Here is a 14,334-nt window from a genome sequence, read left to right on the forward strand (position 1 = left end):
TAATACAGGTTTAGGATCCATCATCCAAAAAAAAAGGATTTCCTTTTTCTCTGTAATAATAAAATAGTAACTTGTACTTGATCCCAACTAAGATATAATTAATCCTTATTGGAAGCAAAACCAACCTATTGGGTTTATTTAATGTTTACATGATTTTCTAGTGAACTTAAGGTTCCCTAAAGATCCATTATTTGGAAAACCTCAGGTCCTGCACATTATGAGTGATAGGTCTCATAGCTGAACTAAGAGTGACTTTCAAGGTGAACACCCCTTCAATGGGGATCTAAGCGAAGATGTGGAATTCTCTCCCTGAATCAGTTGTACAGGCGGATACATGAGATAGCTTTAAGAAGGGGTTGGATGTAGAGTCCTGCAGCAGGTCAGATACCCGCATATAAAGCAGGCACACTGCGGAATGAGGGGCGTGTATAGATGCGGGTCTCATCTAAATTTCTTATCTTGTGTATTATTGTCTATATTTTACTCCTTTTAAAGTTTTACAAAACGAGTTTCTGTCCCCGCCCACTTTTGATGACATCACTTCCAGTTCGCAGCACCATCATTTCCTGTTTGGTGGTGGTCGGCAGGATGCAGGTCGGGTTGTGGATAAGGCAGTTGCAAGTCCGGGTCGGGTATCGGATCAAAGTAGATAAATATGTGGGTCCTAGAAATTGGTTCCGCACAGGACTCTAGTTGGATGGCTTTTTAGCAAGTGTAGAAATACAGGACTACTGAAAATAATAGGAAATAGAAAATAATAGTACAAGTTGAACCAGGGACTGGTCCAATTGCCATTTTGGAGTCAGGATGGAATTATTACCCCTCTGAGGCAAATTGGAGAGGCTTCAGATGGAGCTTTTTGGCTTCCTCTGGATCAAATTGCAGTTAAGTCAGGTTTTATATAAACATAAAAGGTTGAACTTCATGGACGTGTGTCTCTTAAGTGTTGACTTGGCCATATTGCACTGATCTGAATGTTTGGACCCAAAGGCTGACAATTACATCATAATAGGACCTATGGTGATTAAGAGTGAGTCACATCAATAAAGTCCAGTGTAGTCTTCATCGGATAGGATCTTTAAATCTGCCGAATTGACGTCTCTTTAACAATCACTGAATTGTATAAACTGCCTTTGACACAGCGGTGTAACTATAGAGGAAGCAGACTCTGGAGTCACAGGGGGCCCCGGGGAACAGGGAGGTCTGTTCCTCTATAGCTAATAATAAAACCCTCCTCCCCAGCCGCTTTCTTACCTGTGGCGAGAAAGGTTGGGCAGGAAGTGGGCGGGGTGGGAGGATGGGGATCAGAGTGCGGTGGCGCACTCTAGTTCCGCCACGGCTTAGACATTTTGTATATTCAATGATCCTTAAATTGAACAATATTTATAAACCCCTTTGTACTTTACCCTGGAAGGTTAATCGGATGCAAACTCCTCTTTCCTTTCACACAGCGGCAGTTCTATCATACTTTATGGCTGAAACGCCCGCTCTTTAGCAAAGCACTCAGACCAAACGGCTAGATACCTGCGGGGTTGAGTATCCTGTAAAAAGAATGGTAGATGGTCCATTAATGCAGAAGTATCAGACATAAAACGTGGGTCCTGTTTGCACTTTTAATTTGAAAAGTAACAAAAACAGCTTCATAAATAATATGACACAAAGCAAAAGCCTCCACTTGAAAAACCACAGAAGGAAATCTAAGCAGCAACAAGCAAATATATACAAAGGCTGAACTGTTTCTTTAGAAAGAGACCCTAAACCGAAGTCCCTTATTCAGGGAAATATTCCCACTGAATAGATCCTTCCAAAAATGTTTTTTTTTATTTATGGCTAATAACTAACAAGGAGTCTTGACGGCCACTATAAGAGGCATTACCCCCTAGCCAGGAAGGCAGAGTCGACATTTCCTTGTGTTGTTCTTAATGTAAAATTACTTCTTCTGAGCACTTCTGTTTTCTTTTAAATTTCATGTTGTTATTCGTTGCTCATAGTCAATATCATGAACGTGCATCAGGAGCAAGTGACCTCTGGTCAGTTCGACGTAGACCAACATTACAAGACTTTCCTTTTCTCACAAACTTAATTTTCTGCTGTGTCTAGTTGACCAAAATACACAGTTGCTCTATTGGTTCAATTATTATTAGCAGTGTAAAGAGTTTTAGTGTTTTGAAAACTAGGACATTAGGTTATGGGAGGGTATATGTCCCCTTTAAAAGGAACAGCTCAGTGTAAAAATAAAAACTGGGTAAATAGTTAGGGAGAGATTTTAGGGGTAACACTTGTATGCTGGAATAGATACTCCTACAAGCCCAGCTTTAAAGGAATTGTTCAGGGTAAAAATAAAACTGGATAAATACACTGTGCAAAAGAGAAAATGTTTGTACTATTTTAGTTAGGCAAAAATGTAATGTATAAAGGTTGGTGTGACTGGATGTCTAACATAAAAGCCAGAACACTACTTCCTGCTTTTCAGCTCTCTTGGTTTCCACTGATTGGTTACCAGGCAGTAACCAATTAGAGACTTGAGGGGGGGGGCCACATGGGTCATAACTGTTGCTTTTGAATCTGAGCTGAATGCTGAGGATCAATTACAAACTCACTGAACAATTATGTCCCATGTGGCCCCCATTCAAGACACTGACTAACTCAGAGTTATAGAGCTGAAAAGCAGGATGTAGTGTTCTAGTTATTATTTTAGACATCCAGTCACTCCAGCCTTTATACATTACATTTTTGGCTAACTAACTATATTAGAAACAATTTGTATTTTGCACAGCCTGTCTATTTAAACAGTTTTATTTTCACACTGAACTGTTCCTTTAAGGTTTCTGATTTAGCACAATATGAGCTAAACAAGGAAACTGCAAAGATCTTGTTGTTTATGTAGGACAGATGAGGAACCTATAAGGCTAAATACGGCGGTACTAGTCAGGGGTTGCATAAGAGAACTAGATATAGAAGCTTAGATCAGTCGAACAGTGTAGGAATGAGAACCACCTTGATGGGTTAACATGCAATTGAGCTCCTGGTTCCCAGGGGAAGGCACTTGGGGGTATATTTATCAAAGAATAAAGTTAGAGATCACTAGGGATGCACCAAATCCAGGATTCTGTTCGGGATTCTGCCTTTTTCAGCAGGATTCGGACAAATTGAATCTGAATCCTAATTTGCACATGCAAATTAAGGGGAGGGAAATCACATGACTTATCATAAAACAAGGAAGTAAAAAATGTTTTCCCCTTCCCACCCCTAATTTGCATATGCAAATTAGGATTCGGATTCAGTATTCGGCCAAATCTTTTGCGAAGGATTCGGCCAAATCCAAAATAGTGGATTCGTTGCATCCCTAGAGATCACCCACTAATAATTTGCCTTCAGTTCATAGTTATAATGTGAAAGTAGCGGCAGAGCAGATAGCAGATATGTATCAAAGAGTGAAGTAAGAGATCACCCAGTCCTCTAGAGTGAAATTCCGACACTTTTCCATTCATTTCTATGGGATTTTAAAAAGAGTTTTTATCAATGGGTGAAAGTGAAAGTTCATCCTTTGATAAATACGCCTTTCAAAATCCCATAGAAATGAATGGAAGAGTGTCGGAATTTCACTCTAGAGGACTGGTTGATCTCTTACTTCACTCTTTGATACATATCTGCTATCTGCTCTGCCGCTACTTTCACATTATAACTATAAACTGAAGGCAAATTATTAGCAATGATTGCTGAGATAACTACAATATTATTACACTGATAATTGGCAGATAGAAAACTCACACGATGAAACTAATGTTGCAGAAATCAATGTAACAGTGCCCTCTGCTGGCCAGCAGAAATAATCATGACTTAAATTTTGAAGCGAATGAGATTAAACGTAGATCATGCTTTTCAATTCAATAAGTAATAAAGAACATGTTTGCAATATGCCCCCCTAGATAATATTATAACTCAGAAAATGCCCCTCCCCTTGAAAAAAGTCTTTGTGTGCATCTGAAGAGCAGTAGGCTACCATTCCCAGGCAACTACTGATCCCATTATTTAATCCTCCAACCCAAAAGTAAAAAGATAAATCAGCTTTCAGCAGCTGAGGCTGATGGGAGTCAGTTATAAAAAAAAAAAAAGCAAGTACTTTTATGATCCTGGCTTATGTCAAATGCAACATCCCAGACCAGCCCAATACAAAACAAGTTAGAATTAAACAGAAAGAAGCGTGGAAAGTGCCAAAATGCAATATACAAGAGAATTGCTTCTGCTCAGTACAGTAGCAAGAGTATCTGTGTGCCAATCCTTTATTCATCAGTTGGTTAGGCGCCAACCTAGCGGAAGGATGAGAGGGACTTGGAGGCAGATGTCTGTGGCTTTTCTCAGCCAATTTGGTCTGGCACTAAAAGCACAACCTGATCACGTTCAAACAAGTCATGGATTGATCAGAAGTAGCCGGAAGCTGTACAAGTCCACAATTGTAAACAGTTGTTAGTGAGACAAAGCAGCTATTGATATGCAACGCATTGGCCCAAAGGATTTCTCATTATGCACAAGGCAAACATAGCAGCAATATGGCCAGGAAAGTTGTCTGATCCCATATCGTCTGCTGTTAGGCCCTTGCCACCATCACGCCGCAGATCCCTGGATGTTTAGTTCTAGTTTTTCTGAATGTTTTTACACATGTCGCCGTGGTGGTTCTACGATTTTGGAAGGTTGCAGGATTTCTCTCTCGGGTCTGTGATATCCACATCAAGAGTGCTACTGAGGTCTTTACCAGGAAACATGTGTGCTTCGATGCTGGAGACTCTGGACTGCAATACATTTAGCACAGTCCTGGTCTAAAAATGAAACATAAAAAAAAAAACATTGAGTCTGTTCTCAGTGGCAGAAGGCTTGTACTTTACAAAGTCTATCTGCAACTAATGTTTAAAGGTCATGTAAAGGCAACGAAAATAAAATCCCATTTTTACTGTCTTTAAGGAAAAAAACAAAACTTTTTCCGTTATACTTTAATTAAAAAATGTGTTCTGTTTTTGTAAGAAACCTGACTGTATGCAGTGAAATTCTCCCTTCATTTACTGCTGTGGATAGGAATTGTCAGACAGTCCCTAACTGCTCTGCAGGGAACCAATCACTTATAAACAGCAGGGGGAGCCCCTGCCTTACTTCCCAGCCATGCAGAACTCAAGCAGCTTTGTTTGTTTCCCTGTAGAGTAGTCGGCGACTGTGTAGAGATTTGTATTGGATTTTATTTTTGCCTTTACATCCGCTTTACTGTTTCCAACTCCAGCTGCAGAGAAAAAGACCATGGAGCCAGATTTAAACATATAAACTGGGATTCTATTTGGAGGATTATTTTGCTGCAGAGTTGGAGAAAGTTTGTAATAAACAATACAAAAACTATAAAATCCATGACATGACAACACAGGAGCCAGTGCAGTCTGCATATTCTGAATTAAGCAGTCTTGCTTTTGCCAGATATTATTTGACTTGTGCTGTTTTGATAATTTAGGACAATCCCTAAGCAGCTCAGACCACACTGAGCATGTGAACAGTCTTGGTCTTGCAAATATGTTTAACAAAGTTACAGGATGGTGACCCCCTGTGGCCAACTTTGAAAGCATAAATTATTTGTTTTATTAGGCTTCTGGTGCAGTAAGTTCATGTTTAGTATACAAAATACAGCATTTCTAGCCTTATTCTATTTTAGACTTTACTTCCCCTTTGATGAAGCAAGAAGTTCAATAGCCAGTGAGCCCCGAAGTTTGAGACGCATTACTCTAGGGTGTAAATTTCATACAGAACAGTCAAAATGAGCTACAGTCACATGCCACTGACTGGGGGGGGGGGGGGGGTTTAGCAGCATGTGAAATGTATTACCTTTTCAATTTCCTCTTCAAGTGCTGCACGCACACCCAGGGTGACAGGTTCTTCAATCTCCAACACTGCCTGTTTGTCTGCAGAGCCTAGGATATAACTGAGCAATGGATACATGGTTATTTCACTCTTTTAAAAGGGTTAAACAAAAAAATCGAAGAATTCTATGCCATGTTAAAAGATCATTAAGGTTTAATACATGCTGGTATTATAGAAATGAAAGCTTATAAATAAATATCACTACAACTGGCCTTAAAGGAACAGTTCAGTGTACAAATAAAGACTGGGTAAATAGATTGTATGTGCAAAACAAACAATATGGAGTGAGTGGATGTGTAACATAATAGCCAGAACACTACTTCCTGCTTTTCAGCTCTCTAAGTCTGAGTTAGTCAGTGACTATAAGGGGGACCACATGGGACATAACTATCCAGTGAGTTTGCAATTGATCCTCAGCATTCAGTTCAGATTCAAAAGCAACAGATATGACCCATGTGGCCCCCCCTCAATTCACTGATTGGTTACTGCCTGGTAACCAATCAGTGGAAACCAAGTGTGCTGCAAAGCAGGAAGTAGTGTTCTGGCTATTATGTTAGACATCCAGTCACTCCAGCCTTTATACATTACATTTTTGCCTAACTAACAATAGTAGAAATATTTTTTTCTTTTGCACGGCCTATTTATCCAGTCTTTATTTTTACATTGAACAATTCCTTTAAAGCTGGGCTTGTAGGAGAATCTATTCCAGCATACAAGTGTTACCCCTAAAATCTCTCCCTAATTTGCATTCAGACTGACTCAGCCAAGTCTCTGGGGTTCACACAGAAGGGCCAGGCCTCTGTACAGGGAGGACTGCTTTATGGAACAAATCCAAGTTTCTAGGAAAGACACTAAACAAGCGTCCATTTTCCATTTTAAAATGAGGAAAATAAAAGAAAGTTATGTTTGTATAATATAGGCGACGTGTTCCTGATCGATACACCAATGTTTACCTCAAAGGATGTACATGACAGCAAAAAAAAATAAAAAATCCACAAGCCACCAGTCTAGACTACTTATGTTGCAAACAATGCCTACACTATTGATTAAGGCAAAGATTTGTGGGTGCAATGAGAGTTTAAATATTTTAGGGCTGTTTATTAAACATATGGCTTTTGAGAAAGTGGCTGGTAGCCACAAAACGCATCAATCGTGTGGTAAGGGGGATGATGATTTAAGCTCCTGTATCTTAACTAGGGATGCACCGAATCCAGGATTCGGTTCGGGATTCGTGCTCTTTCAGCAGGATTCGGATTCAACCAAATTTCTTCTGCCCGGCCGAACCAAATTTGAATTTGCATATGCAAATTAGGGATGGGAGGGAAATCGCTTGACTTTTTGTCACAAAACAAGGAAGTAAAAAATGTTTCCCCCTTCCCAACCGGGATTCATTATTCGGCCGAATCTTTTGCGAAGGATTCGGGGTTTGGCCGAATCCAAAATAGTGGATTTGGTGCATCCCTAATCTTAACATAATGACTAAAAGATTGCTTTTATTGGAATATAAAAGCATGGTGCTCCGTATCTTTCTTGCTTCAAAGATTTATGGGTGGTATGGAAACAGGCTGGGATTCTTTTTTTACAACAGATTAGTCGGACGTCATTTAGGCATAACAGGTTCAGTTCTGGAGACCAAATCTCCAAATTGGAGTCTCTGGAGGAAAGAGCTGCTACATGACACACAGCCTAAAGAATATAACTTACCAAAACAGACTGAAAGATATTCCTATGTTTAGCATGGAGGAAAGAAGAGAGAAGGTGACATAAGACTAATGGCTTGTTTGAATGAAAGTATCAATTGGGATGTATAGATATTATTTCCTACATATTTTACGGAACAGATTTATCAAGGGTCAAATTGAAAATTCTAATTTTCTAAATTTTCTATGGCCAAAACTGTGTTTTTTTAAAAAGTCGAATTTGATTTTCGAGATTTATTATTCTTTGGCCTTTAAGAACTCGAATTTGACTCAAACCAGCCGAATCGCTGTTCAAGTCAATGGGAGACGTCCTGGAGTGGTTTGCAGCCTTCCTGACATTCGAGTTTTTATTTTTGGAGAAAAAGAACTCGAATCGAATTGGATTCGAGTTTTCGGGTCGATCCTATTCACCCGAGTTGAAAAAATTCGATTTTTTTAATAAACTTCAATTGGTCGAATTACGAGTTCATGGGAGTTTAAAAAAAACTCATGAATTCGAAATTTGACCGTTGATAAATGTGCCTTCCCATGTCCTGTATATAGAGACTATTCTACTACAGGTATGGGACCGGTTATCCAGAATGCTCGGGACCTGGGGTCATGTAAACATTAAAAAAAACAATATTTTAGTTCTGCTTCCAATAAGGATCATCTTATCTTAGTTTGGATCAAGTACAAGGTATTGTTTTATTATTACATTATTATTAAAACATTATTAAAAATTTAGATTATTGATTAAAATGGAGTCTATGGGAGATGGTCTTTCCGTAATTTGGAGCTTTGAAATAACGTCACTGTTGTTCATCTGCAGATAACATTACTTGACCCTTACATGAGCGTCTCCTACCTGTCAACAGCATCAATATTAAGGGAGAACAGATCCCGTTTGAAGTCGAGGTGCTTGGGAGTACATCTGTAGATCTTCCCCATGACCGAGGAGCAGCCGCTGCAGGATACGGTTTCAAATGTACTAAAAGTTTGGAACACAAGGAAGGGACAATTATTTAGTATATATGCTTTTTGTCAGTTATTGCAGAAAGTGGATTATTTTGATAGAAGTTAATTCAGAGATTCATTAACTATGCGAGTCCCACAAAGAAATCACTTGGCTCTGGTTACTGCAGATTTAGAGTAAATATGCCCTCTGTGTCCATTAAAGAAACAGTAACACAAAAAAATGACAATATAATGTAGTGTTGCCCTGCACTGGTAAAACTGGTGTGTTTGCTTCAGAAACTCTACTATAGTTTATATTACACTATAAACTTATATTAACAAGCTGCTGTGTAGCCATTGGGCAGCCATTGAAGCACATGATATACAGTGGATAACAGATAAGTACTACTATAGTTTATATAAACTAGCTGCGGTGTAGCCATGGGGGCAGCCATTCAAGCACAGGATACACAGTAGATAACAGATAAGTACTACTATAGTTTATATAAACAAGCTGCTGTGTAGGCATGGGGGCAGCCATTCAAGCACAGGATACACAGTAGATAAATAAGTACTACTACAGTTTATATAAACAAGCTGCAGTGTAGCCATGGGGCAGCCATTCAAGCACAGGATACACAGTAGATAACAGATAAATACTACTATAGTTTATATAAACAAACTGCTATGTAGCCATGGGGGCAGCCATTCAAGCACAGGATACACAGTAGATAACAGATAAGTACTACTATAGTTTATATAAACAAGCTGCTGTGTAGCCATGGGGGCAGCCATTCAAGCACAGGATACACAGTAGATAACAGATAAGTACTACTATAGTTTATATAAACAAGCTGCTGTGTAGCCATGGGGACAGCCATTCAAGCACAGGATACACAGTAGATAACAGATAAGTACTACTATAGTTTATATAAACAAGCAGATATGTAGCCATGGGGGCAGCCATTCAAGTACAGGATACACAGTAGATAGATAAGTACTACTATAGTTTATATAAACAAGCTGCTGTGTAGCCATTGGGCAGCCATTCAAGCACAGGATACACAGTAGATAACAGATAAGTACTACTATAGTTTATATAAACAAGCTGCTGTGTAGCCATGGGGGCAGCCATTCAAGCACAGGATACACAGTAGATAACAGATAAGTACTACTATAGTTTATATAAACAAGCTGCTGTGTAGCCATGGGGGCAGCCATTCAAGCACAGGATACACAGTAGATAACAGATAAGTACTACTATATACGCATGCGTCTGCCCCGGGAAATTAGAAGAAAGAAGAAGCCGGAAGAGGATCGTTCCTTGGTGCTCGCTGGTATAACCCCTGGCCGGTGCAGTTTTCTGCTGATAGGAACACCAGTCCGGGGTGTCAGGTAAGTAAATACAATCACTTAGGGGTGCCTAACATTTGGCACCCCAAGGAAACTCAACCTTTCTTCTCCTTTAAAAAAACTCCTTGCGTCAGCGATGGGAAAAATGATTTGTTTTTTATTATTTTTTTTTCTTCTGACTCTTTGCAGCTTTTAAATGCCGTCGCTGAACCCTTCTAAAAAGCAAATGCTCTGTAAAGCTACAAATATATTGTTATTGCTCATTTTTATTGCTCACCTTTCTATTCAGTCCCTCTCCTATTCATATTCCAGTCTCTTATTCAAATCAATTCATGGTTGCTAGGGTAATTTGGACCCTAGCAACCAGATAGCAGAGACCGCAAATTGCTAAGCCTCTGAATATAAAGCTAAATAACTCAAAAACCACAAATAATAAAAAATGAAAACCAATTGCAAATTGTCTCAGAATATCACTCTCTACATCATACTAAAAGTTTTCTCAAAGGTGAACAACGCTTTTAATGATCCAACAAACATGCCTATGTCTGCCTGTCCAGTCACAAAGCACTGACAGAAAATGGTTCCTCCTTCCTCTGCAATATAGGGGCAAATTCACTAAGATTCGTAGTTGCGCCAGGCGTAACTTCGCCGCACTTCGCCAGGCGTAGTTTCGCCAGCGCTCCGCATATTCACTAAAATCCGAAGTTGCGCTCAGGGGTAGCGTAAGGTTGCGAAGTTGCGCTATAGTTGATTCACTAAGCGAAGCGAAGTTACGCTAGCGATGGTTAATTTGCATACGGCGCCAAATTCAAATTTCAATGGAGGAATATGTAGCAGCACTACAAATGCCTGGGAAACCTTCAAAACATAAAATAAAATTTTTATTTTGCCCTACACATGTGCCCACTGTATAGTTAAGTTGCCATGAGTTAGGAAATGTAGGGGGGAAGGAGGGGTGCCCCAAAAAAAACTTCGATCTTTTTCAGCCTATCACCCATAATATAGAAAAAATGCCAGCGTTTTTTGGGGCTTAGAAAAAATCTGAACTTTTTTTGAAGCAATCCCTATCTACTCTATTGCGCTTCGCCTGGTCTGAGGTGGTGAAGGAAGTCTAGCGTAAAAGGTAGCGTTCAGTACAATGCGCGCGTCAGTGAATTTGCGTAGTTACGTCCGCTGCGCAAATTCGCCAGGCGTAAGGGTGCGAAGTAACACTAGCGAAGTTACGCCAGCGTTCATTAGTCAATTTGCGAAGTAACGAAAATGCCCAACGCTAGCGAATTGACGCTAGCGTTCGGTGCATAGGCGCTTAGTGAATTTGCCCCATGGAATGTTTACTAACACTGAAGCCCATGTGAATTGTTGTCAGGGGTCACTGGGTTGAACAAAGTCAGAATATATTTAGAGTAAAGACGACCGATGGAAATGTAGGGTGAGCAAGAACAGTGGTGAAGCAGCAGTCACACTGGAAGGTACTATTTCTCCATCATCAGTTTGATCTGCAACGTGACAGACACTAGAGACAGCCAATCCACAACTGAATGAGACAGACTGGGAACGCCTCCACAATCACATACTTACCAGCCATAGTCACTGGTGGCCTTTGAGACAATCTGCACTTGATCCACAGAAACATATTCAGATACAGCTACAATAAAACGAAATGACAATGAATTCAACTTTTAAACATAAGGAAAACAAATCTATTACAGGACACTATGGTGGTCACAAGGTAGACCCAGTTTAAGGGCAGAGACACACAGTCAGACGACAAATCTCCTCTTCTTCGGGGCAACTAATCTCCCCAAACTGCAATCCCACCGGCAAGAATGTAAATCGCCTGGGGGATAGCACTCGGATAGCTTCGTTTTCCGAAGTTGCCACGGAGCGACTTCGGAAAACGAAGCGCTCCGAGTGCTATCCCACCAACGAAGGCAGTTTGGGAGATTAGTTGCCCGTAGAAGAGGAGATTTGTCGCTGGGCGACTAATCTCCCTGAATCTGACCGTATGACACAAAGGATAAAGAGCTGCTCTTCTTTGGGGTGACAATCTCCCGGAACTGCCTTCCCCCTGCCCTCCTTCGGCTAAAATGAAAACTATGGCAATGCACACACGGCGCTATGTTTTCCGAAGTTTCCTCGTGAGGCAACTTTCGATGAAGCGACTAATCTCCCCGAATCTGCTTATGTGGCCAGACCCTTAGATCTAAAAAGTCGGCCAGATCTCGATCGGATGGGACTAAAAATCCCGTCGGTTCGCAGCCGCATCTGTTCGTTGATGCGGTCCCGCGATCCACCCGTTCCCTAAGATCCGATGGTTGGGCCCCAGGGCCCACGATCGGATCAGCACAATATTGCCCACCTCAAGGTGGGCATATCGGAGAGCGATCCGCTCGTTTGGCGACATCGCCAAACGAGCGGATCTCTCCGTGTATGGCCACCTTTAGGGAGCTGCTATCTGGTTACCTTCCCATTGTTCTGTTGTTAGGCTGCTTCGGGGGGTGGAGGTGATATCACTCAAATTTGCAGTAAAGAATGACTGACGTTTATCAGATCACATGACTGGGGCCAGCTGGGAAATTGACAATATGTCTAGCCCCATGTCAGATTTCAAAATTGAATATAAAAAAAATCTGTTTGCTCTTTTGAGAAATGGATTTCAGTGCAGAATTCTGCTGGAGCAGCACTATTAACTGATAAGTTTTTCCCCATGACAGTATCCCATTAAAGGTGAGGTTCTCCTTGAAGTTAAACTTTTCGCGTGTTGTAGGAAGACCAATTCTAAGCAACATTTTTTTTTATTTTTGAATGTTTTTTTCTGACCCGTACCAGCTTTCAATGGGGGTCACTGACCAAATCTAATAAACAAGTCTCTACAAAACCACAAAAGTATTGATAGTGATACCTATAACATAGTGGCACAACACCAGCCCTGCACATTATATAAACAGCAGAGCCTGTAACCTTAATCCGATGGAATTTATTATACTTTAATAAAAACAAAGGTCCTTCTCTACCCACAAGTGTCTCTCTCCATTTACAGTACCACTTTAACACTCAGCACCTTTCAGTAATATGCACTGATCTCCCATGTCGCTGCCCATCCAGCTGTACGTGTCTCCTATCGGCCTCCTGCAATGGCTGCACAGAAACACAACCGGCGGATCTTCCTCTGAATTCATACACTTCCCTGCGTTATTGTGTCCATCTCCTCCTTGAGTACAATTAGCGGACATGAAGCTGCCATTCTTATCTGCCGCCATTTCCATTCAAGCGCAGAGCGGAAATGACGTAGCGCACCGAGCGTCGCTTTGAGTGGATAGAGAGTCGCCCAGACATCTCCTTGTCTTTATGGCGTTTTATTGAAATAAACACAAAATAAAGCGGTTGTTTGAAAATGTAGTTTTATGCAAGTTAATTTGAGCAATTAAATATTCCCTCATGCATATTGAGAGCACATTAAAGATTCCCTCAATCATAATAGAAAACCCTTAATACCTATATTTATGTGTGAGTGAAATAATTGTGCCCATATACAAAGCAGTACTCTTATTCATCTCTGGTGAAGCAAAGTATATATATAATATCACAACAATTTGGACTCCAGGTCCAGGGGCACTAGGGTTGGTGTCTTTTTTTTTGAAAAATTACCCAATTTTTTCCACATTATATTGCCACCAGGATTTATTATTACCTACTGGCCTGATCTTCAACAAATTATGAAGCCTATTGGTTTTGACAGAAACAGGTGCAGATTTAGACAGGTTGAATTTGTAGGTAGGGTTGCCAACTTTTCTGGAAACAAATATCGACCTTTCTATATATTTATCTTTTTTCCCTATTAATAACATTGGGATCAACCATCATTTTTACTGGGCCGGTAAAAATGATGGTTGTGCCCAATGTTATTAATAGGGAAAAAAGATAAATATATAGGAAGGCCAGTATTTGTTTCCAGAAAAGGTGGCAACCCTAGTTGTAGGCCAGTTTATGGCAGGGCCTTTCACTGTTGCTGACTCATAATTACCAGCCCCTGTAATCACACAGTCCCAGCCTGACTGTGAAGCCATCAGAGGTAACTGAATCAAGCACAGATTATAAAATGGTCTTCAAGAGCAAGCTGGGTGAACCAGGTGCTAGAAGCACATCAGTATTAACAACCTAGCACCCATCAATATCTTCTATTTCTTTCTCTCTCTTGTCAATAGGTAAGGTTGCCACCTGGCCGGTAAAAATGATGGTTGATCCCAATGTTATTAATAGGATAAAAATATAAGTATATAGGAAGGCCCGTATTTGTTTCCAGAAAAGTTGGCAACCCTACCTACAAGTTCAACCTGTCTAAATCTGCACCTGTTTCTGTCAAAACCAATAGGCTTCATCATTTGTTGAAGATCAGGCCAGTGGGTAATAATGAATCCTGGTGGCAATATAATTAATGTGGAAACAATTG

General features: G+C 40.4%; 1 protein-coding gene across 2 annotated transcripts; it reads right to left on the reverse strand.

Annotated features, from left to right (window-relative positions):
• Positions 1 to 867: 867 nt before the first annotated feature.
• On the reverse strand, positions 868 to 13,213 carry mis18a.S (MIS18 kinetochore protein A S homeolog). Of its 2 annotated transcripts, none has more exons than XM_041583398.1 (5): positions 12,946 to 13,213; positions 11,463 to 11,529; positions 8,443 to 8,565; positions 5,860 to 5,956; positions 868 to 1,541 (listed from the first exon to the last, which is right to left on the reverse strand). In XM_041583398.1, the coding sequence occupies exons 1-5, from the start codon at positions 13,148 to 13,150 to the stop codon at positions 1,470 to 1,472; spliced, it is 564 nt and encodes a 187-aa protein (XP_041439332.1). In that variant the 5' UTR covers positions 13,151 to 13,213; the 3' UTR covers positions 868 to 1,469. The 2 variants fall into 2 exon arrangements, with proteins under 2 accessions (XP_041439332.1, XP_018104363.1); XM_018248874.2 differs by lacking the exon at positions 868 to 1,541 and adding an exon at positions 4,270 to 4,817 and having other exon boundaries at positions 12,946 to 13,208.
• Between the last annotated feature and the right edge of the window lie 1,121 nt (positions 13,214 to 14,334).

This window comes from Xenopus laevis, chromosome 2S, assembly GCF_017654675.1.
Source record: "Xenopus laevis strain J_2021 chromosome 2S, Xenopus_laevis_v10.1, whole genome shotgun sequence".
NCBI lineage: Eukaryota > Metazoa > Chordata > Amphibia > Anura > Pipidae > Xenopus > Xenopus laevis.

Coding starts and splice junctions, on each gene's coding strand:
- mis18a.S (XM_018248874.2), bottom strand. CDS start 13,150: ATGGAAATGGCGGCAGATAAGAATGGCAGCTTCATGTCCGCTAATTGT. Junction 5,957..8,442: donor AATATTGATGCTGTTGACAG/GTAGGAGACGCT, acceptor TCCATTGCTCAG/TTATATCCTAGGCTCTGCAG. Junction 4,818..5,859: donor TTGAAGAGGAAATTGAAAAG/GTAATACATTTC, acceptor TTTCATTTTTAG/ACCAGGACTGTGCTAAATGT.